The 24,456-nt window shown below is 41.1% G+C and overlaps 1 protein-coding gene across 1 annotated transcript in view; it reads left to right on the top strand.

Annotated features, from left to right (window-relative positions):
* The first annotated feature begins 467 nt into the window (after positions 1-467).
* Positions 468-24,456, top strand: part of LOC129735883 (cyclic AMP-responsive element-binding protein 5-like) — a 40,646-nt gene continuing 16,657 nt past the window's right edge. Inside the window, exons 1-2 of the mRNA XM_055707655.1 lie at positions 468-562; positions 9,617-9,738. Coding sequence (XP_055563630.1) covers positions 493-562; positions 9,617-9,738 — 192 coding nt within the window. The 5' untranslated portion in view covers positions 468-492. The remainder of the gene's footprint in view (positions 563-9,616; positions 9,739-24,456) is intronic.

Below are 24,456 nucleotides of genomic sequence, written 5' to 3'. Positions count from 1 at the left end.
AAATCCAGTAAAGTGATTTAAGATACGCTGCATTACTTTGCGTTTGCCGTAGGCTAAGAGTATACACAGCAGCAGTTATCGCAGATCCTCAGGCACGTGGTGACTTGTGAGGCTGTGGTAGCTGGAGTGGCTGTCTGAGACCCTTAGGATCCCAAACTCGGTCTGCAGCATGTTCCAGCAGATGCATGACACCTTACAGTTTGCAACCCCAGAGAGCACTGCAGCAAATACGTTTCGAAGTAGAGTACAGCTATTTGTTATTCATGCTCACTTGCATTTTCAAATATTCTGTTTCCTGTGCCATTTGGACACGTTTCTAACTGGATACATTTCTTTCTTTCTCTCGTTTTTGAAATTCTGTCCAATGCCAAAAGTTTATTAGAGAATTAAATTCTTCTCTTTTTTTTTTTTTCCTTTTTTTTCCCCCCCTCTCTTCTTCCTCTCTCTCTCCCTGTGTTTGCCTGACAGCGTTTTCCAACAGAGGATCATCTGATGATTCACAGGCACAAACATGAAATGACTTTGAAGTTCCCTTCAATAAAAACAGATAATATGTTATCAGGTAAGAAGACACAAATTCAAGAGTCAAGATAACTATTCAGATGATGTTGAAAGCATGACTCCTACCAGAACGCTAATGCCAAAATACCTCCAAGACTGGTTTTTAAAAGCCCAGCTCCAATTAAATAATAAGTAGAGATGGAATGAGCTAGAATGCATGTCTTTGAACAAAAAGACAGTTGCCATTCTTATGCCTTCCCACAGATTTGGCATGGGAGGGAGAGGAATTGTTGAACCTCAGCCACGCTGGCAGCTCTGTTGTTGACTCCCATGTCAACATGCCAGGGAGATATCGGCACTCAAGCGCGTGTCACCTGGGAGCCCAGCAGCGAGCGTGTTAATGAAGTGCATTTGTACTGTTCCTATACGACTCACTATTTAAGTTTGACAGGCTCACTTTGGCAACTCTAGCAGGCCACATCATATGAGCCACCTTTATGGTGGCTCAAGAGCTGCCCATTGCGAAAAAACATAACCAGAAAGGTAAACCAACGGGTAATGTCCAGTACTCTTTCTCCCTAAAGGTAACCATCTCTCCCTGCACTTCCCTCATACACAGGGGTTATTTGGTGTTATGTGCAATTGCATCCTTTCGTTTCTTATGGATTTTTTTCTTACATAGTTTTTTCGTACTCTTGTCTGAGTAACCACACATGGGTGGCTTGCTGGCATTCAGTGGGTGTTGGGTAAGGTCAAGCTAGCCCTAATCATACCTCTTCTCTCCTCTCCTGTTCCCTTTCCTATTGTAAATTCCTTGGGCTATAGTAATGGATTACTAAGAACAATATCACTAGGATTTGTCATGTTTTAATGTAATTGTAGAAAAAAAACTATGATGCAAATGCGTGTGTGGATGTTAACCAGTTTGATATTTGTCTTTTGAAATAGGCTTCTTCAAGGTAAATTGTGCCATTTTAGGTGCAACTATATTATGATTAAAGGGTCTCCAGTAGACTAACTCTTTTATGGAGAAACCATTTCCACTTTTATGAAAGTCATAATTGGGTAGCAATGGCTTGCAAATATTTGATTTGTCCTTTTTTTGTTTGTTTGTTTGTTTTTTTGGTGTGTGTGTAATGATGACTTTAGGCACTTGTGAAAAATCGGACAGACCTTGTCCCAAATACAATTTATTTTCCTCTTACACTTGAAAATACCATAGTGGACTAAATTTAGAAAGGAATAGTACACAGCACGTTGAAGAGTAGGGCTTGTAAAGTGCCTGCATGCCGGCTATGCCCGCAGAATCCTGTGTTTGCAAGCATGAGTGAGAAAATGCTGCTTTTGCACTTGGCCTTGTCCTCTGGCAGTGAAACTGCTCAAAGACATCTGTGCTGTGGCCACATTCACCCTGTGCAAGTGCTGGCTTTTGTTACAGCTTTCTGTTTGGCAAGACTTTTGCCCGAGGACAGTTTCTAAGGAGTATATTCCGTCATCAGAAGTCCCCTGAGTAGCTCTGTTTATGTTTGGTAACTTCTATGATTTAGCTGTCCTGCTCCTTTCAATGGGTTGCTTTCCCAGGCTTTGACTGGCTTCCACCACTCCAACCAGTACTGGGGTCCCTAGACATGCAGTTAGCCAACTAAGCATATGGAAATTCAGAATTTCATGGCCATAAAGGCTCCAAGATTGCTTCTGAGGGATGTATTCTTTGTGTTTTGTGTATGGCGATCCTGTGTAGTAAAGACAGAGTAAAAAGCTGCATGTGTTCTGAAAGGCTGTGGCAAATGTGTCTGACTGTAATGGCCTGACAACCTGGTGCTGCTGTGTATTGATTTTTCTTTTTGTGTGTGTTTGGTGGATTTGTTTGGCGTTTTGCAATCCTTAGTTTGGAAGCATCATAGATCATCTACTCTCTGCAGGGAGACATTGAAAAATAGTTGTTTCATTACCCACCAAAACCCTGGGGAAATCTAAATACCTTAAAGTTTAAGATGTTTTATTCTTAGATTTCATAATGAAAAATTAATGATATATGGGGAAAAGAGACAGGTTTTTCTCTTAGACATTTGTCTTCATGTCTTCCTTCTTGGTTTTTTGCATTTTTGCTTATTTGACTTTTTTTTTTATTTTTTTTTTTAAATTGTTCCTGTCATCAGTAGGTTCAAAGAATTGCAGTAGCAATTGCCCTGTAATAAGCCAGGTGCAGTGTTAGTGTGTGGTGTTTTTTTCCCCCTCTTTTTATTAAGCTGCATAGAGGTCAGACTTTCTCCTTTTTTCCAGCATGTTTTATGCTATCTTTTAATGTGTTATATTTGATTCATTCATTATTAGTAATTAGTCATGCAAAATAATGGGCTGTATGCTTTCAGGTAGCCAGTAGAATTATCTGCTCTGTTTCCAGAGATAGCTGATCCCCTGTCTGGGGTCAGTGTAATACCAGTAATATTTAATACACACCAAGCACGTCTTCTATAAACTGTTATTGGAGGCAGGCAGTAAAACTGAGGTGCTGTTGGTTTTGTACCAACACAACATCTCAGAAACTAAGCAAAATACAACTTGGGAAGTAGGAACCTTGTTCCCTGTGTGAAATCTCTGCTGAGGTCTGAAATATCAGTTTGTAAGTGAGAGGTAAAGTTATGTTATATGTAAAGTTATATGTTGTTATGCAGGTGGGGTCAAGTGTTTAACAACCAAGTTGTGTGACCTGATTGAAACTATTGGTACTATGCTGGTTTATCAGGTATGTCCGGCTAAGAGCTTCCTTGTTAGCAGCTAGCTCCAATATATTTTCTTCCATTTTTTTGTGCTGGCTGAAGAAGAAAAGGTTTTATTAAATCTGGTGACTCTTGAACTAATTCAGAGACTCCAGGTACATACATACACTAAATAGTGTTCTGTTCTCTGACTATATAAATGGAAGGGAAGTCTGCTACAGGCATTTCATTAAAATGCAAGTAATCCTTTTGTTGGATAATTTGACATTACAATCTTTTTTCTGTCTTTATAAATTAATGTTATTTGTTCCTTTTTGGGTATGTATTTTATTTTTGTTCGTTAGAAAATCTTGTTATGACTATGGATAGAGAGTCATTGATGGTTTCCATTTCCATCTTTCCTAGCCAAAAAAGAGCTGTTTGAGATAACACAGAATATCTTCTGTAAGTTTTGCATGCTAGTCACCATTGCAGGCAACTTCGTAGTTAGGTTGACTGAAATAGATGTCATGTCTTTGCTGTTGTGCTAAATGAGCATTGCACTGCTTTGAAGCTGTAGTTTGTTGTATGTCAAAGCTTTTTTGTTTTAACACCAAAATATTAATATCCATGGGACAGATTGTTGCCTCCAGGTAAGTAATAAAAGCTGTGTGGAACTGAACTTTGGGCTGGGGACACTGAAATTCCTGTGGTAGGAGATTTGGGAAGGGAAGGAGTGATACTTTATTGTTGTTGGAGGGGGGAAGTCCTTCCAGAAGTGCTGGTAGCAGATGCAGGAGAGGCCAGGATTATCTATATAGAAACCTTATTTCTTCCTGATTCTATTTGCTGAAATGCAGTCCTCTAGATTTTTGGTGGTAAAGCCCACGGTATAGATAGAAACAGTCTTCTCTAATGAAAAACTGTATGTGATAAAGGCAGTGCAAATGTCTTACTCTTCCCAGGAAATGCCTGTGTCGGTGAGGTAACTGATGTCATTCTTGGTTGACTATTTTTTTCTCCTTGTGGTTTACACAGGGAGGTTTATCTAGACATGAATTTTGTGGAGGGCAAAATGATTGGATATAGAGACAAATAATGTCATTCCATTTCTTGTTTGCTTCGGTGTCCCTTGCTTTACTAAATAACGAAATGAGAAGTCTTCTAAAATTCAACTGGTCATGCTCTGAGTGACCAGCAGACATTACGTGTTGTACCCAGTACGTGTACCCCCACAGCAAGTGCAACCAGTGCTTCAAACAGTGCATCTTTATGCAGTGAAGCTCTTGGGAGCCCTTATTGGTGAACCCCTGGGTGAGGGCAGTTCCGCCAGGTATGACTAGGTGCACCTCTTCTTCCATCACTTGCTTGAGGTGTCATGACCTTGAGCTTTTCAGTGTGCTTGGGTAGTAACCTGCCAAATCCATGTAGAGACCTTCTTGACTTTCTCAGGACATTCCTCTTTCCTTGCGGCTGCTTGCTGGGCAGTCCTTCAAATTTCAGCGCTAGCCCTATTACTCTGACTTTGTTATCATTGTATGAAAGTATAACATGAGTAAGTATGTAACTTCAACAGAGCCACAGCTGAACAAGCCAAATGCCTGTTATTACTGCATGTCAGACTAAACATACTTCTTTTAAAAAAAGAAAGATGAAGAATCAAGTTACACACTTTAGAGCTGTGCTGTTAGGTATCTTCTACTGAATCAGAATTCTATTTTTTTTTTCAAAATTAAAGCTTGTTTCACATAACTTTCCTTTGGTTCTCCAGGTGGTTTTTTTTTTGGTTTTTTTTTAACTGGTATCATGCTTTAAAGTTTTCGTTTGTGCTTTGAGGGATGAAACTCTAGGCTCCAAGGTAGTTTTACAAAATGCACTCTGGATGTTTCAAATAAACTATACGGCAAGCTAATGTTGCATTTCCTGAGCTGTTTTTTTGAAAGCCATGCATTGAGACTGTGTCCTTTCTGAGGCTATTATTTCAGTAATTAAGTCGTCCCCCCCAACGAAACAACAACAAAGACACACCCACCCCCCCCCCCCGCACTACCAGACACGATGAGTATATAATGGAATCTTTTTACTTTACTGAAGAGATTTCAAATTCCTCATTGCCTTACAGTATGCCCTTTGCAGCGAGTCTAGAAAATCAGACATTGAGACAGGTTTTTGAAATGGTCAGCAGCCAAAATCCATTCTGTATATTAGGTTCTGGTTGGAATCTGATGGCTGAGTGCTTCTGAAATCCTCTCCTGTAAGGTACAGTAGGTTAACTTGAGAGCTGCACAGGTGGGACCATTTGATCTTGCTCTGGGGTGTTTGTATTGTCCATTTACATTGTTGAGGTTTATTTAATGTTAAAGTTTCTTGCAGCCTTTCTGGCCATGACTATGTCATCAGAGAGGCTGATTATTCACCTGAATAACAGGCTGAACAAAATATTTATTGCCTAGTCTGAAGCTTGACAGGTTCTGTGCTCAAACAGGTGGTAAAGGTGGGATAGAAATAACTTCCTAAGTAAATATCAGATGATGGGGGTTCACCTGTGAAGTGACAGCTGGCTGGAGGCAGATGCCTCAGAGCATAGTAAACTAGTTCTGGTAGCAGTTGGGAACGGAAAGATTTTTTACACATTGAACAACGGGGCTGTTGGGATGGCCGGTCAGTGTAACAGCCAGATAACGAGGTTTAACCCGGACAGACCGGTATCCCGAGCTGACCAGTTCACAATGCAGCTTGCAACATTAAAGTCCTGGGTTGCATGGATAGCAGTGTGCCTGCAGGACAGCTTCCTACGTAGCGTGCCTCCTCGGCAGGAGTGCTGGGTGGTGCTAACTCTGTGTTTCGGTCCAGATGGGTCTGGCACATCGGTTGCTGAAGTACAACAAACCAGAGCCCCGTTCTCCGTGAGCCTGCAATAGCTGTGGGCGCTGGCGATAGCAACAAAAGGTTTGTTTGTACCAACGGGGAACAGTGAGGTCAGGCGCAAGCTGTTGGAACTATTAATGCATTTTTAAGTGCTGAGAATTAGGAGTATATTATTAATTCTGGGAGACCTGAATGTGTAACGTTAGGGTCCCCTTTGTGATCCTGTTCCCAATTAAAACACAAAGACTCGCCTAATCTAGGTCAAATGATTACTGCGGTGTTGAGAGTAGTATCTTCTCCTAGTTTGCCCACCTCCCGAGAGAGAACCGGTGTTTTGCAGAGGCAGAGTAGTTGGTTGCTTTGGGAGCAAAGTAAGCCTACTGGACTTGGTAGCCCTAAAGTCCTGAAATCAGTGAGTGCAGTGCATGTGGAATGTAACTACTATACAGTGTAAAGTCTCTGTTTTAAAGTCTGGGTCTTTATCAGTTCTGCTCTCATACCAACACAGAGGTTTTGTGGACTTCAGGTTTCCATGAATGTTGAAGGATGAAGTATTACAAGGTAGAAAGGCAGCTCTTGTTTTACATCTGGCTGAGCTGGCTTCCAGAAGGTCTGTGAATGGGTGGTTGGTGGTGTCCCCTTCCCAGCTGGGGTGAGAGCCAGGGGCTGTCTGTTTTAACAAAATCTTGTGAATTCCTGCCGGTGGGATTTCTGGATCACAGAAACTACTGTAACTGTATGGGGAGACTGAGGTAGTAATTTAAGATCACTATGTCAATATGTAGGTGGTGTAAATAATGTCATTAATCTATCAGTTTTGATGCTTTTATATAATAAACTAGTTAATCGGAAAGATCAACTGTTGGCAATGCATTTGATTATCTCAGACTGCTTTTGGTGCAGAAGATACATTTAAGCATGTTTACAGAAAAGCTTTTTGTTTTGAGGCCTTTGTGCATTTGAAGTCACATTCTTGCTCTGGGTTTGCTTGTTTTTACTCTTAAAATGAGTTTACTTCACTGAGATAACTTTTTTGTGTGTCTGTCGGTCTGACATTCATGGAATAGATGCTGAACAGATTGGGAACTTCAGCTGCAAGTGCCTGATCACCACCTTGTTACCCATTAAGTTGCCCCGACCTCTTGTAGCCTGTTGTAGTAATGGCTGATTGCTGGCTCAGCTGCGTACCTTGATGGAAAATAACAAGACTTTGTTTATGTTAGCGTGTTCTCTTCTGCCCTGGCCCACAAATTTTGGGCTCAAGCAACTGAAAAATAACTTAGGATTTTTGATGTTAGTGAAAAGCAGCTTCTTTATGAAACCGTAGTTTCTAATCTTGGTCATGAAATTGATACCTTGCTTATTTGATAGGTATATACCACTTGTAAAAATAAAACATTTCCTGTGTTTGCCTCCCCTTCAAAGACTAACATGCCCTTTATGTCCAGGAAGGGTTGGCAACAATTATCTCTGTTTTTCTTTAAAGCACTTGTGTTGTTCTCTAACATAATGTTTAATACCTTTTGGAAATAAAATCTAGTTCTCCTGCTTTTTCAGTGCACTTCGTTTCCAGTGCAACTCCATTTCAAGGGCCAAAGACAACCCTGGTGTAAATCTACTGAGTTCCGTGAGGTTACCCTTGAGATTAGTTTGGCACTACTTATTTAGGACATGGACCTGCGAAGTACTGAGTGTACTCAGCTCCCATCAGTGTCAGCACCTCATTGACTCAGCTCCTCGTGCTGAGTTCTTGCAAGATTATTGGAAAGTCTTATGTTTCTGACTCTGGTAATGCGGTAGTTAGCTGTGAAAACTAATAGATAAATATGTGTGCATTCCCAAACACTTGAGTTTTGTTTCCTTTAGGCTCGCCATAGGATGCTCAAGCCAAAAGAAATAAAGCAGCATTTTAACTTTAAGGACTTGCTTTTTGTGTTACATCAACACGTTGCATCAGAAATATAAATGCAAACAAGTGTGTTTGCCCTTGGATTACTTGAGAAGGTCAAACCTGTAGGACCACACCTTACACAGGTGGAAATTGGCTTCAACTGGCTTTATAATGGAGGAAGCTGATCCTCCCCCTCAGTTTCCAAGTGAAAGCTGCATTTTCTTTTGTATGTGTTGGTTTTTGTGCTGCCTTTTGTTTAGGGGTTTCTGTCTGTTTCTATGCTGATTGTGTAAAGTCCATTGTAGCTGGTAACTGCTCCCTGTGAGGGGAGAGTATTAGAACCGGAGCCAATTTAGCTAGGTGCAAGAAACCAGATTTTTCTTCCAGAACTCACTGAAGTGGGAAGCTTTTTTTCTGAGGTCAGAATTGGCCCAGTATGGGCAACTGGGATTAGTATGACAGAGTTTTCATTCTTTAAAGAATGAATCTCAAACAATAGGGTAGTTGTCAATGACTATGCAGAAGACTATTTTTGAAGAGAGTGAGCCCAGTCTTTCCATAAAATTAGGTACAAAGCAGCTCGAGCTGGAATGGGGACTTGGGAAGAAGAAACTAACGTTCAAGAGAGGATTTTTTTTTTTTAATTACTTTTATTTTTAAAAGTGTGTAAAGCCGGTAGGACCATATGGTGTCTCTCCTGCTTTTGCTAGTAGGGTTCTGTATTGTACTGTTGAGGGGGAGATGGGGAAGCTGATGTGGGACAGTTCAGAACTTGCCTCAGAATGAACGGAGGTGCCGTAGCGCTGACCTTTGAGCAGTCGTTTGTGCCCAGGTTTGGGCTGGATTTGTCACTTCCTGAAGAAAGACTAGCCAAGGTCATCACTGAAACTCCAGTCTGCAGGGCAATTTAGCTCGTCTGCCTTGGAGGTTTTGGGAAATGCGGCTGAAAACTGTGTACCTTCTTGAGTCCCTCCTGCCTGTGCCATTAAAGAGAATCCTGTCCTTCCCTGAATTATTTCCGAGAGGGCAAAAAATTTCTAGAGCTGAAGCATGTATTACAAATCATTTGACTCCAAATCTTGTGGTTTATATGTATTATCAATACTTTTAGGTCTAAACCACATAAGGATGCTTCTTTGTGGACAAATTTTAATGTTTCATAGCTTTTCCAAATGTCCTTTTGCTCCTTCAAAAATTGGTTAGGAGCAGACCTTCTCACTATGGCTGTGTGTTTTGCAACCTGTGTATGTTTGAGGTGGTTTTCAAGCACTCAGAGGTGTTAACTAGTGTGTACCTGCAGCGGTTACCTGTGTGCTGTGATGTAAATGTGCACGACGATCCGCACTGTGCGTGGTTTTGCACACGCATGTTATTGGTGGTGTGGGCAGTTGCCGTGTCCGTTTGCACATGTTAAGGACATGCACTTGTGTTTCGTGCCCTGTGAAAACCTGGCCTCTCGCCTTCCTGGTGGGATGGGGGCTGCCGCCTGGGCTTGGACACTTGGCAAACACTGCCTGTCTGCAATGCCTAGCGCTGAAATTCAGTGCTGTGTGGTTTGTTTTTAGTGATGGCGTGGTAGGGGTGGGAAGGTACAGAGGGGTTAGCTAGAAACTCTTTTCCTGGAAGACTACTAAATTATTTCTTGTCGTATTCTCAGATCAGACTCCTACACCAACACGCTTTCTGAAGAACTGTGAAGAAGTGGGCCTCTTCAACGACATCGATTGCTCCCTAGAGCACGAATTTAGGAAGGCACAAGAAGAAGAGAACAACAAAAGAGTGAGTGTGAGCACACTGAACCCTTCCTCCCCTTTTGGTTCCTTGAGACATTGAAGAACACCGCGTGAAAGTATATTGAGCTCTACTACCTGGTGGTAACCTTTTGGTTAGAAACTAGGTGGCACTGTAAGTTGCGACATGCTTTTTAAACTGTCCGAACAGCTGAAAAAAATAAAGCCCCCAAACCAACAGAAAACCAGCATTAAATTTCTAAAAGTGTGTAACTGTTTGCCAGGGGTTGATTCAAAGTTTCTGCTTTGAAGTAAACTATAACACAAGCCACACACCTCTCGAGGGAGAGGCTCGGGAAAATTGTATCATCTTCGAAGTGAGGATTGCAAACTTGCTCAAATATGTTACAGGGAAATATGGACTCTGAAGAGGCATTTACTTAAAAAAAAATAAAAAAAATTGGTTTTTCCTCCACAACATGATGGGATTTTCTTGTCGTCATTACCAGCTTTATCATGTTTCTGTTTTACTCATTAAGTATTCATGTTGAAGGGGAAAACTTTAACTTGCAGTACCTGGCAGATACTGTATCCCATTTTCAATTAGTATTGTTTTGCACTCAGTATTCATAAGTTTTGGTTGAATTATATAGGCCACTTTGTATGGGATTAAGCGTACTCCTGTGCTTAAAGGTTGTTGAGAGTGTTTTGAGGGATCCTAAAGAGCTGTTCAGATTTTTCAAGGAATTGTAGAAGAGCTTAATGCTTTAAGAAGCCAGCAAAAGGTAATGCATGAAATTTTAACTTTTCACATAAGATCCAAATTTCTGGTTGCTTCTGAAAACTTAAAGACACGAGTAATGTGGGGCTTCCTGCAGTGTTGCTCTCTGCAGCCCTCTGACAACCTGCCCAATGCTCCCCCTTCACAACGTTGCCTTTTGTGCCTGTGTTCTCCCCTCTTCTGTTTCTGCAGCTCTCGGAAATGCTTGTGTAATGTGTCCCCTGCCTTTTTCTTAGTTCTCACAGTATTCTCTGTTTGTCTAATCTGAACATTAACTGGGACAATGGACTAGGAGAAGGCAGCCACAAAGCAGCTACCGTGCTAAAGCCAGAGGGCACTTCTCCTTAGCTTGCTTCAGCATTATTTTGCCTTTCAGCGTGTCTGTGCATCCAGTTGCAATGGCTTCCTCTATAGGTACTCTTTCTCATAGCCGCTGTACTGTGTCATTTGCTTTGCCTGTTGGTGATTGCCGTCCAACTCAACATCCATAAGTGTGAGGCATATGTGTGTCGCTGGGGCTCGTGAAATCTGGAGGTAGCAGCATTTAGGGGTCTTGAGGTCTACAAAGTAAAGGCCTAAGAGGGCTTTTTGGGAAGAAGAAAAAGAAGAAGAAAAAAAAAAAAAGAGGTAAAGCTGATTGCTGAGGTGCAGAATGGGAGATGAGGCTTGTAGGAAGAAGATGGGAAGGGAATCTAGGAGATGTTTGGTTTTGGCTTATGGGGAAGGGAGTCTAGGGATGGTTTATTTGTGGCTTATAAGGAAAAAGACTGGGACAGATAAAGGAGAAGAGGAGAGAGGCTGCAGTATGGTATATGCTGAGCAAGGAAAAAAAGTATCCAATGTGAGAGAGCCCAGGTTTTGGTCAAGGATTGGGAAAAGAGCCCAGACTGACCCCTACAGCTTTGTGTGCAGGATGAATGTTAGGGAACAGGATGAATGTTAGGGAACAGGAACATGTAATGAGATAAATGTGTCTACTTTTAGATTTAACTTCTTAAAATTTTGTGTCTTAGGTGCTGCAGAGGGGAGTCTTAGCCAGTATTAAGGGGAACGTTTCTGCACGTTTCTACTTCTTTGTGAATTACAGGATTCTCCCTGGATGGTGTTTAATTTGCAGGAGTAGGAGATGAAGCAAGACCTACTCATGCGGATGTCTGTGCAGCTAGCCACAGATCGCAATGTGTGATGCTGCAGAATCCCTTTCAGTTTACAAGGGGCAGTTGCACAATCTTGATTAAAAACCTAGACAAGGGCATCAAGTTACCTGGTATTTCCAGTTGTTTACCTGCCTTTTGGAAGTCTTATTCTGCCCTTCTCCTACAGCCCCTGCAGCTGCCATTGGGGATCTCCAGGGAGTAAATGAGTGATGGGGAGAGGGAAATAATAATAATTAAAAAAAAAAAAAAGAGGGGGTGAAAAAAAAAAAAAAGAGTGGGGTGGCAAAAGTCCCACTAGCTAGCTAACCTGTAACATTTGCTCTGTGTTTCCAATTAGTCTGCTGTATGTTCATTCTTGCATTACCAACTGACTGTCAGATGGGGATCTGATGCGGCTTTATACGAATGCGAGAGACAAAGGCCACAGCAGAAAGGGACTCCTCAGGCTGCAGCTATCGCTGACAAAATGCTTCTACCAGCCTGTCCCTGGAATATGAGTGCAATGCAGCACTGTTCTAATGGACCTACCAATACTTGGAGAGTAAGACTAGATGCATGGAAATCTTAGGGCTCAGAAAAGTCTTCTGAAAATATTCTTGGCCGTGTTAATTTCTTTGGACTCTGAAAGAAATTGTTTTGTTTTTTTTTAGTATATCACTGTGGCTTAGCACACAGCTTGACACTGAAATCTTATAAGAGAAAAGCACTGGTGTTTTTTTTACCTCCTTGAGAGTCATAATTTGAAAACTCAAAGAATACAGTTCAATTAGCCACATTCTTTCTTTTTTCTTTTTTCTCTTTCTCTTTTTTCCTTTTTTTTCCTTCTTTTTTTATTATTTTTTTTCTCCTCTTCTGAGCAGCAGTCTGTGGATCATCCATGAGAGTTTGTTGTGATTAAGCTGGTTATGTGGACTAGTGACATTCCAAATTAGCTGTGAAGCACTGAGTGCACACTTTTAGGAACACCATGTGTAACTTTTTTTTGTAAAGGTAATATTGAGGGGAAAGCACTTGCATTAATATCCCAGCTGCTCATCAAAGAACAAATCACTTAACATCTTTCTGCCATAGTTGCTCATGTGTAAAGTGGGAATAGTATCTCTTTCTGCCTCCCTGTTGTGGTTTAACCCCAGCCAACAACTAAATACTATGCAGCCGCTTGCTCACTCCCCCATACCTGCCCCAGTGGGATGGGGAGGAGAATCAGAAAAAAGGTAAAACCTGTGGGTTGAGATAAGAAAAGTTTAATAATTGCAATAAAGTTAAAAAAAAAATAATAAATGTAACAATAATAACAGCAATAATGATTGTAATGAAGAGGAGAGGGAGAGTGATGAATAAAATCCAAGGGAAAAACCCCAACCCAAACCCAACCCCACCAAACCAGTGATGCGCAATACAATTTCTCACCACCTGCTGACCAATGCGCAGCCAGTCCCTGAGCAGTGCTCAGCCACTCCAGGTCAACTCCCCCCAGTTTATATACTGAGCATAACAGTATATATCCCTTTGGCCAGTTCAGGTCAGCTGTCCTGGCTCTGCTCCCTCGCGGCTTCTTGTGCAGCTCTCACTGGCAGAGCACGCGAAACCGAAAAGTCCTTGACTTCAGCGTAAGCACTACTTAGCAACAACTGAAACATCACTGTGTTATCAACATTTTTCTCATGCTAAATCTAAACCACAGCACTGTATCTGCTACTAAGAAGAAAATTAACTCTATCCCAGCTGAAACTAGGACACTCCCATACTTGATATTTCTTATGACTGTAAGCTCATCTATCAAGGACCATCTCTTAAAATATATGTGGGTTAGCCTTTGGTTGGGGACTGAGTGAACTCAAGTAATTATAATGATGATGACCTCCAGGACCTGAAGTGAAATAAGAAAGTAAAGTTATAAATGGAAGTGAGATTGTCAGTTTGTTTTGGCTCCTCTGTTGCTTTTACCATCAAATATTAGCTGGAAGGCTCTGCTGGAGAAAGGCCTACTCCCTAAATGCAAAGGATGCTATAGATCAGTGATAAGCATATTGATAAGCATATGAGAAAGAGACTTTTTGCATCCTCATGGGAGTGCTCTTCCTGACACAAGCCTTCTACCTGACAATTTCACCACCAAAATTAGCACAGGTAAAAGCATACCTATACAATATTTCTACTTGCGAAAGCGTAAATATTAAATCTGTTAGGAGCTTTATGCAGGCAGCAATCGACAGCTCAGCCCCAGATAAAATCTGCAACCCGGATCAACAAGGCAGGTAATTCTGGCAGGTCAAGTGACCATCTTGGCTTACTAGCTGCAGCTTTTAGGTTTATACTGCTTGGAGCATTAAGTATCCAAAGCGTTTTTTTTTTTGCTGCTACTGGATAGACCCTGCTGTTGCATCTTGTTTTGAGCATTGAGGCTGGGTCTGAGGTGATAACGTCAAAGATGGGAAGAGTCAGGATCTGTTTCCGAATAAGTAATTGGACATGTATTTATTAAAATACATCTAGCCTGACCTCCCTGCACGAAATGAGAAAGAGTAGAAATATGCTCAGTGTAGTAAGTAGAGTACCACATCAAGTAGTATTTAGAAATAGTCAGTTGAATATTTTAAATGGAAGCATTTTAAAAATCACATTCTGCTTATGCCAGAATTTGGATGCATCACTGAGGCTTGTCCTGCAACTTTGAAATCTTCTAACCAGTGTTCAGTTCTGCAAGACTGTATACAATTTTTGTCCAATTTTCTAGCAATGCATGACAAGGGACCTGCAGATTCATTTCCTTTTAAGCGTGGTCTTGGAGCTGGTGTTAATTCTGCACCATGCTGGTGTAGCATCTCCTAACCAGTGTTCAACTGTACAAATGAGGCAGGGAAACAGCTATTCTCAACCACAGCTTGGTTTTAATGTGGGTTGTCCCACGTTAGTCCTCTACGTGGCTTAATACTCCTGTTCTAAGTATACTATCCCACTGCAGGCACCACACTGCTAGTAAATCATCAGCAAATTGAATTGGTCCAGTAAAGAAAAAGAACAAAACCAAATAAAGAGTATTTGGTGGTTGAATAAGTTCAGTCTACAGAATGATTAAAAAACCTGAATATCCAGTTTAGTTGTGTTAAGCAAGGGATGATGCTACAGTCTGATGTATATTTGAAAGGCATAAATATGGTTTGTAGCTTCTATGTTCTGTTTCTACCTTGTAGACATTTCAGTGTCTCATCGTAAGAAGGTAGGTTAAGTGCACTTGTCTAGCTTATACCACCTCACCATTCTGTGCTGAACTCTGTGACTCTGATCTCCAGAAGAAAATTCTTGCAAATGTTTTCTGAATGTCATCACTCTGTGCTGTAGCCTATGAGTATGGGGAAGATGATCTAATTCAAGGCAAGCTGGAAATTGTAGAATCTGTCTCTTGAGCAGTGTAGTTTGGTGAAAAAATTAACTTCATTTCCACATCTTATTTAAATTTTATGCAATGTATACCTGACCGACAGATTTTACCCTCTGTCTTCTGAAAAGCATGCAGAAAAAAGATGATGGGTTTTGGTTCAGTGGTTTTTTTTTTTTAAAGGAAACATCTTACATTGCAACAAGGAGATAAAAAAGTAAATAGCAAATCAGTGCCCCTAAATTTGATGGAATACATATGTCCAATAAGCATTTCTTTTGTTGCACAAACTTGGTAGTATTTGCTACACGTTTTCTTTTTTTGAGGCTTATTTTATGTTAGGCAACCACAGAAGGGCCTGATACTGTTTGCTCGTGCCAGTGGTCAGAGAAGCAGGCCCTGGGGGACATGGTGGTTGTTTGCAGAAGATGCCATTTTGAGATCTTCTGACTTCCCAGTAAGAGAAGCTGCAAGAACTGTATTGTTGGGTATCAGAAGACACTTCATATCTTGTTTTAATCTGGTCTATTATTCAGAAAACACTTAATATCTTGTTTTAATCTGGTCTATCATTCAGAAAACACTTCATATCTTGTTTTAATCATTACATTAAAGCAGATAGTTCACTCCTACATTTAATCATTGACAAGACAGTAGCTGAAACTAGCAATGCAGTTAATGGGACCCTTAGACAAGAAAGGGTTATATTGTACCCATATATGAAAGGAAAAAAAATATCCATATGTTGATAAAGCACATTGTGTAAGTGTTTGGGTTTTAGAGGCCTATATTTTAATAGGCTATATAGTAATGTTGGCAATGTGCTCTGTTGGTGAAAGAGAAGAACAGGGATGGAAGGTTCATTATGGTGGTTGGCTTGGCTGATGGACAACAAATTCAACACTAGCCATTTATGAAAAACAGCTGCCCTCCCAAGGAGTGCACTCGCCTGACTCTTTTCCCCTTCACGTGGTTAATGTGCAGCGCAGAACCTTGTTTCAAAAACACGTATACATTTTTTGTCCAATTTTCTAGTAATGCAGGTCAAGAGACCTGCAGATTCATTTCCTTTTAAGTGTGGTCTTGGAGCTGGTGTCAGTGCTGCACCACGCTGGTGTAGAATAGTATGAATTCTGTGTGTGTGCTCTGCCTCTACAGCAATCACGTTAACTCCAGTTTTCCCTTGTGAATGCTCTGAAACCCCAGGGGGGTCTTTGAGAAGAATAGTTTTTCCGAAGAATAGTGTGGTGGCAGACGTTTCAGAGGCAAGTGCTCTGAAACAGCTGAATTTCACTAGTGAAGTAATACAAACCAACACACTTGTAAGACTGTTCCTGGAGCACTTTTGACTCATTGACTGACAGTCCATACAGCAGAAGAAAGCAAAGGCCTACATCTAAATGCTTACTATTTCGAGTTCTTTTAAATTATGCAATCATAAATACTCATATATACATTCTCCCTGCATTTATCTAAACATGATGTAAGAATGTCCATATTTTTTTCAAGTCAGAGATCCTTCTGACTTATTATTCTTCCACTGACATTGAGTATCTTATATGGTGAGTATGTTACAGTGGATGCAAAATAAGACTAGGAATGATTTGTGTCAATATAGTGCTTAAAGGCCAGGGTACTGTTGTTGTAGGTATTGTAATAACTTAAAGCTGTCACTTTATCAATCAGTTAAGCTGTTGTCAAGGTGATAGCTCAAAACCTTTAAGTTCAAAGCCCAAAATACCACTGTAAGTCCAAAGATTTCATTATAGTAGGTAGGTTCTATGCTTAAATATAGCACCTGTATGTGTAAAGATGTGAGCATCTTCACAGCATAGCATTTCTTCTTGGGTGATGCATTGAAGTACTGTAAAGATCCATTATAACTCTGCAGCAGAGTTTTTCCAGTGGGTTATTCCAAGTTTTTCATATACATTGATTGCATCAGGTTATTGAGTTGTTTTATGGGCTCACCGTTGGTCTACAACACCCCCACTTTTTTTTAATAATTAACTTCTGCAGCATTCCTATGGAGAAGGGAAATGCTTTGTCTCTTATTTTCTAAGGCAAAACAGATTCCAGAGGATGTTGTTTTCCAAAGCTCCTTCCTAGTGAGACACGAAACTCTTGAAGGAGTCACGGATGTGGAGTGAGAATTGCAGGGGAGCTGGGTCTTCTCCACCATTCTGCCAAGCAAGCGGCTTTCTGTCTCTTTTGGTTTCTAAATATCTTTAGCAGTGTGGCCCCAAAAGATTGATAGACACCTTCAAAGGCATTTTGGTGCCTTGCTCTCACTGAAATAAAGCAGGAGCGAATCAGTGAGCTACCATAAAGGATCTGGGCTCAAGTGACATGCTGAAAATTGCACAGGAAGGCTGTGGCAGAGCCTCGGATTGATTCCATATCTCCTCGGTCTCAGCATAGGGCATCCCACAAACCATGTGTGTTAAAGATTTATCAGCTGTTGTTCGGTGTTGCTAAAGACAGGAAGAATGCTCTCCTCCTCTCTCCATATGGGTAGGCTTGCTGGATTTTAACTGCTTTTCTGAGATTGTGGAGCTTTCGTGGTGGACGTGTGGTGGTACATTATATTTTATGTGGCAATTCGGCCGTTGGTACTTTTGTCCCCTGACTTTGTGAGTCCTGTTTCAAGCATGGATCTGTGTCCAGGCACTTATTCCAGGCAGCTACCACACTGAACTGTGTTACAAAAGAGACGCTTTCTGTGTAAGTTGGCAGAAAATCTGTCAAGACAACAAAGTTCATAACGTGATCTTGCAGAAATATTCAGAGGAATAGGCTTCAGCTTGGGCTCGTTCCTGCCGGTACAACATCTTATCTTCTGCTGGCAGGCAGGTCTGTCTGATCATCTTCTGTAGCAGTGGACTCTGTTTGAATGGACTTATGGATTTAGACCCTTGTGCTCAAGAGAGGACTCGAATGCTTTTCCAGCAGTAAGTGCCTATATCATGCAGAAAGGCAATTCTTAAGGGCATACGTTTTTGATTGAGCTAAACCTCCCTAACCATAATCTTCCATGTTCTTCTGAATTCCAGCTGATGAATCATCCTGCAGAGCTCAGTCAGGACAGTCCGCTTTCCTTCTGCTTCTTATTGTCTCTGTCTCAAAGAAGTTGAGTCACTCTCTTGTAACGTTTGGGTTTTTGTTGTGTTTTGTATATTTTGGCTACCCCCAAAAAAGGAGGCCTGCCTGCTTTCATTCTGAGATTTCTTTCACGACAACATGGCATAGTTGTGCATTTTGCCTTGGTCTTCCTATGAAGGGTTTTAATGGCACAGCTTTCTTGTTACCTCTTCACATTTCCGCAGCATGGACTGGACGGCACATGATGAAGGGATAAACCTTCCCCGTAGTGGCGTTTTTATAAGTCTATCTCTTAGGTAAAGCCCCTAAATCTTGGCAATCTCTTTAGGACATATGCTCTGCTATTAAACACAAGCTCTTTGCTCCCCAGAGTGGACTGCAGCCTGTACGGTTGGGTAGGTAATAAGATACTGCTGATATATTTCAGAGCAAGGTGCACTTTTACTTTATTTATGAAGATAGACATGCTGGTTGAGGGCTTAATCACAGCTGATAAATCATTTTAAGAAGGCCTATTAGAACCATATGCTGATTCTTTGTGTTAATATGGTGTGTCTGTTTTTAGTCTAATAAGGCAGGGTCTCTTCCCCCTCTCCCTTCCCCCTGCCTCGTGTGTGAACTATTTATCTGTTTAAGTGATATGGCTTGCTTGGGGGCATTTCCCTCTTTAAGAGGTATCGTGAATAAGGCAAGGTGAACAGAGGAGAGAGGGATTCTCACTCTCCGGCGCGAGTGAAGCTGCATGTTTCCGATCACCTTTGTTGAGGTAGAATTGCAGAGCAAAGGTGCAAAAGCTGAGATGAGGAAACCTATCGGTCAGAGGCTGGAGAACCATGGCATGGCCTTCACAGCAGCATAAGGTTGTCATTTTGGCCCAGGTGGTTACAATCCTGGACCCCAAAAGCTGTGAGGGGGTGGGTGCGCTGGCATTTCAGTTACCTCACTTTTCCCTCACTTGGAGAGGGCTGCTGCGGGAACAGGTTCCACGGCCATCTAATGAGATCCACATTGGTGAGGTTATTCCATGCCAAGTCCTATTTATCATTAATTGGTGGGTTCGCTTGCAGATCTTTCCTATTATTTGCTGATTATACCCCTACACGTTTTATTATCTCGCCAAAATTCAAATGCTCATAATTCCTTGACTTATTGTTTGTTTATAAATCTGCCTACTGCCTAAATGGATGTAGTTAGAAGATTTCAGAACAGCAACAGCTCTTATGCTGACTGGGTTTCTTTCACATTTTGCACATGGCAGTCGTCTATTTATAAACCTCCATAGGGACTCCTAAAGCTTTACAGTTGGGTTCCTCTCACCACTTCAGCCCCTTTTTCTCCCTTGCTCCCCCAAGGCAAGTCTTGGTTTTTTGGCATAAAGACAAAGATGGTGATTGTTATGTGAAGAAAATGTCCACAAGCTATGAACCGTGTGTGGGTAAGGATTTTTAATGTGTACCTCAAGCAAAATAAATTGGAAATTAGAGACATCCAGGAGAGTTAGAGTGTTTTCACCGTAAGGTAGGAGATCCTGTTCTGAGTTGCTGGTACTCTTTAGTCTTACAAAATGTGAAACCAAAAAACTGAAAACTTGCTTTTGACTGGTTGTGTGCACTCCGTAGCATGACCCATTTCCAGTACTGTATGAAATTACTGTATTTCTAAAAGCCCCAAACTTGACTGTTAAATCTGATGCACTTCAGAGTAACAAAAGGAATATTGGAGAGAAGAAGGAAGTCAGAACAACAGAGCACATGCCATGGCAGTTAATGAATGCTACGGTTGGATGTATAGCCTCATACATCTCTGGGGCAGTTCCATTGACTTTAATGGAATTTAAATTTTTAGCTTATTGCAACTAGGCAAAGATCTGAAGGGAGAAAAGCCTTCGCTCAGAGACTACAAAAAAACCTTGTGGTCATGAAGTGATGGGAAGTATCTGGGTGCTTGTTGTTGTCCGGATAATACGGAAAAGTAGGGCCTTTTTAAAAACCATACTAGGGAGCAGAAATGTACATTTTTAACCGCTTCGTTAGTCTAGCTGCTCTCTCACATGCTTCTCTACAGAAGTTGCCAAGTCCACTCTTATCAAATAAATATCAGCTTGCTTTTTTCCCTGAAATGTGAGTAAACTGTGTGTGGCTCAGTCTGGTCCCTGGGAGGGGAACAGGCATCACTTTTCCATGTGAATGTGCATGTCAAAGTGCAGCTCTGCCAGCGGGTCTGGGGCTGGGTGGGGAGACTCAGGGAGAATGAACTCAGTGTTACAAACCCTCTCTTTTGAATTTCTACAATCTATTAGTCACAGCAAGCTGCCCTTATTGATTTTGGTAAGAGAGGTCACTTTTAATCCTCTAAAGTGGAGAGAGCTGCATGCACTCTCCATAGCATGACATTAAAATTGACACAGCTCTGCATCAGTTCTATGAAAATGCCCTAAACCTAGATGGATTATTGCCTTGCCTTTCAGGGGATGCAAGCTGCTAACCAGAGCACGCTAACCTAGATTAGGTGTAAAAGCTTTAAAATACTTGGAAAGGCCAGCTAAAAGAAACTAGAAAATACATGAGCTTGCTAAAAAAACTGCCCCTGCAGAAACAGGCCATTAGTCTCAGGAAACTTTATTTTCTCCTTTTTTAAAAATTTAAAAGTCAACACAGAGGAGTAGAGATTATCATATAAAAGAACAAACAAAAGCTGACCTTACTCAATGATTATGAGGAAAGCTTTATTCTGGCTGATGGCCTTTGCTAGTTTTGTTTATGTTCTTTAGAGAACCAAATCTTTGAATACAATTAGAATAGTCTGACTCAAATCTTAAGTGTGCCTCAAAATAAACAGCAGAGGTGAACTCTCAGCAGTTTTCTTTTCATCTTTGTTATCCTTGCCCTGACCCGTTTTTCCTGCCTAATGATAATTTGTGGCGTACTATTATTAAGAGAAATCTACTCGATGGAAAAATGTGCTTAATGGCAATAGGAAAATTGTTGTGAGCCTGGAGAAGTATTTTTTATTTTTCTTTCTTTGGAATTCCAGAAAATTACTACGGCCCGTTTTGATTTTATGCTAGTTTTTATTTGGAAACTTGTTTTCTGAAGGTTTCACTGATTTTTCTATGAGTCTCAGTAAAAATCTACAGTGTAGTGTTTAGGGAAATTTGTTGGCTTGTCATGTAAGCCGTGTGTTTTCCCTTTTCATTAGTTGTAGCTTGCTCCAGTATTTCTTATTACAGGTTAGAAATTCCCCTTTTAAATAAAAGACATCTGCAAAAGGAACTGCCCTGAGAAAACATTAAGGTACAATGTTAAACTCGAAGCTGCGTAGCCTCTCAGTGTAATGCCTGTGATGATGGAGGTGCCTGACTTCCATGCCGCAGCGCCTTTCAATAAGCTAAAAACACTCAATGGTTGTTCGTCGAGTAGGTCTCCGAGCTTCTTCTTAACAGAGATTAAAGTGTGTGTGTGTCTGGGTGGGCAGCCTGGCTCATTGAGATATTTGTTCTTTCTCCCTTTCCTCACCTGAGGTGGGGGGTGGTATTTTCTCCCTGTTTGTGGACTTCCCAAGGCACAGGGAAATTCAAAGTGGGCACAGAACGGGAGCTGGCTTTTGGCTTCATCACTGTCACTGAGAAATGGCACCTGGAAGAAAAGGTAAAAGCTGCCTCACCTGCAGATTGTCTGGGCTTATTTTTGCCCCATTCATACCTTTTCTATTCCTATCAAGGGAGAAAGAAAAAAAATAAGGTATGTTGCCAGTCCCTTCTCCTTTGTGTTGGAAGAGTCCTCCCTGATGTCCTAGCACTGTATGGGGTAGCAGGGAGAGAAAGGAGGACGATGGCAAAGTTGATGAAGGGGAGAAAGGAATGAAAGGAAGAAAAATACTTTTCATTTTTACTTATATAAAGGGCTTCTTCCTACCCCAGGTCAGACTTTGTTGGGAGAATGGAAAGGAAAATTCACACAGAAGAGGAAAAGTAGTATTACTCAGACATGAAGAAAGCTGAGGAGGGCTACCATGAGGCTGTACAAGTGAGAGAGAAAGATGGATGAACGAAAGAAAGAACAGCACTCACACGAGGCAGCCATTAAAAAGGCAGTTCTTTATTTTCTGAGAAGTGGGGTATTAAAATATTCCGGCAGTGTACTTGTTAGCAGAATTGGATGAAGAGAAATACAGGAGTGTAGAAAGTATAATTTTCTTTTCACCCCACTGCCAGGAAACTGAGTTAGTTTCTCTGCTTAATGTTGAATTGGGATATCAAGGGATGTGGCTGTACAGGCGAAGAGTCATGAAGACACTCAGTTGATACTGGGTATTAGAATAGTTTTTCCCCGAAAAGAGGAAGGGAGAGTCAGCCTGAACACTGCTGTGGTCTTTATAGTATATTCTTTCTCTCTTCACACTCCTGTTTTATCTCTGAGATCTATGTATGTATACCTCTATGTAAGGCCTGTTTCTCTAATGACAAAATTACCATCTTTTTCTCCCATTTATGCTATTTTTTTGTTCCAGTACAGTAAACTCATGCAAGTGCAAATGCCAATGTATATGTTTCAGGAAAACCAGGAAAGCTATTAAGTGTATTGCACCTCTGCACATGAGTTCTCATTTTGTGAATTATTGTTTGGCTGGAATCTTTTTCAGGTACAGTTCTCTTATCCCAATTTCTTTTCTTTGCTTCATCCATCTCAGCCAGTTAAATGTGTATATAACTGATTTTCTGAAATGGGGCCAAAGTCCATGTACTTTCAATAGCTCTTAAACATGTGGTTAACTTCAAGCATGTGTGTAGGGGGTCGCTGAACAGAGATAGTTTGCTGAATCAGGACTTCCCAACGCTAAGATTTTAAATTGCACACAATCTTCTCTTTTAATGTATTTTAACTACTGCCTCCCACGGACTATAGGTAACTATTGTTACTTGAGTCCTACAGGTGAAGAAAATTGTAGTTGGTTGAGTAGCAATTTAAGGGTAAAAACAATGTTTCTGATACCCTGCTGTGACAACTATTTTTTTACTTCCTCCTAATAAATAACTTAATTAGGTTACATGAAAGGGAATAGTGAATGGAATTTCATGTTATGATTAAAAACTTACTTTTCTGGAGGAAGAAAAAAGATCTGCTACTTTAAAAAAAAAACAACACCCCCCCCCCCAAAAAAAATAAATTAATGCTATAGCTTTTTCTACCGCCCCCCCCCCCCCATGAGAATTCTGTATTTTCTAACAAAATGTGGTACTAAGATGGTACTATATGTATGCCATTATTGACCAAATCAACATGAGGCACCTATCCAGTCTACTGGATACATAAATTTGTGTGACTTTTTGAGAAAGTACTTTCAAAGAATGATAAAAGTGTGTGTGTGTATATATGTAAAAAACCTAAAAAAACCCACCCCAAAACAAAAAAGCCAACCAACCCCACAACAAAAATCCAGTTGCCTTTCTCATTCACTTGCATCCTTCTGTGTGCACAGATAGATGGATAGGGCTGCCTGCCCTGTGTTGTTTCGGTTTTCTCCATCCTGGATCACAGGTAGGGTGGGTGGAAAGTAGGTTTCACCGAGCAAACGCATCTTTTGGAAGGTGCAGGCAAGGGTAAAAAGGCAGAGAGGGAAATGTTCCTTTCAAAATACTTCTTAATATGGTATTGGTGGTGGAGCGCTCAAATTGCCTTATTGATGACAGTTGGGGAAGAAGAAATCCCGTATTTTACTACTGTAGTGGATAACACTTAATACGGTGTTTTAAAACAAAGTCCTCCTCCCTTGTTTTTATGTAAGGTGGTAAGACTTAAAAGTATAATTGGGCTTTCCCCTTCTTTTCTTACTACTTTTCAATATTCGTTTCCTCACATTCCATCTTCAAACCAGCTAATCTGTATCCCCTTCTTCTTGAATAGCATTATCCTGACAACAGAGCAGTGAAAAGAGCCGAGACTGCAGGACTTCTAACAATGCCGGAGGGCCCCAGGAATAGGAATGCCCTGAAAAAAATGTGCTCGCATCCAGCTGCCCTTCATATTGTTGTCTCCCTATCCAATTTACTAGAGAATTTCCCACTGGCTCTTGGCTCATTCCCAAATGAGAATGTAATCTTTTAAAGATTACACTGCATAATGGAGGGACAAGGAGCTCTTTATTAACTGGGATGGGGAGTCACTTGCTATTAGGCAAGGGAGAGGGATGGGTTGTAGTGGTGTTTTGTGAGCTCTGCTTTCTGCCCCTTCTTGTCTCCTCGGCAATGGGACGGCAGGTTGGGAGTGGGAAACCGCTGCAGCTGCACTGCAGCAAAAGAAATAATTGAATGTAGGTTATGATTATGGCAATTACTTTTATAACGTGAGG

This window comes from Falco cherrug, chromosome 4, assembly GCF_023634085.1.
Source record: "Falco cherrug isolate bFalChe1 chromosome 4, bFalChe1.pri, whole genome shotgun sequence".
NCBI lineage: Eukaryota > Metazoa > Chordata > Aves > Falconiformes > Falconidae > Falco > Falco cherrug.
This window is presented reverse-complemented; position numbering and strand designations above follow the sequence as displayed.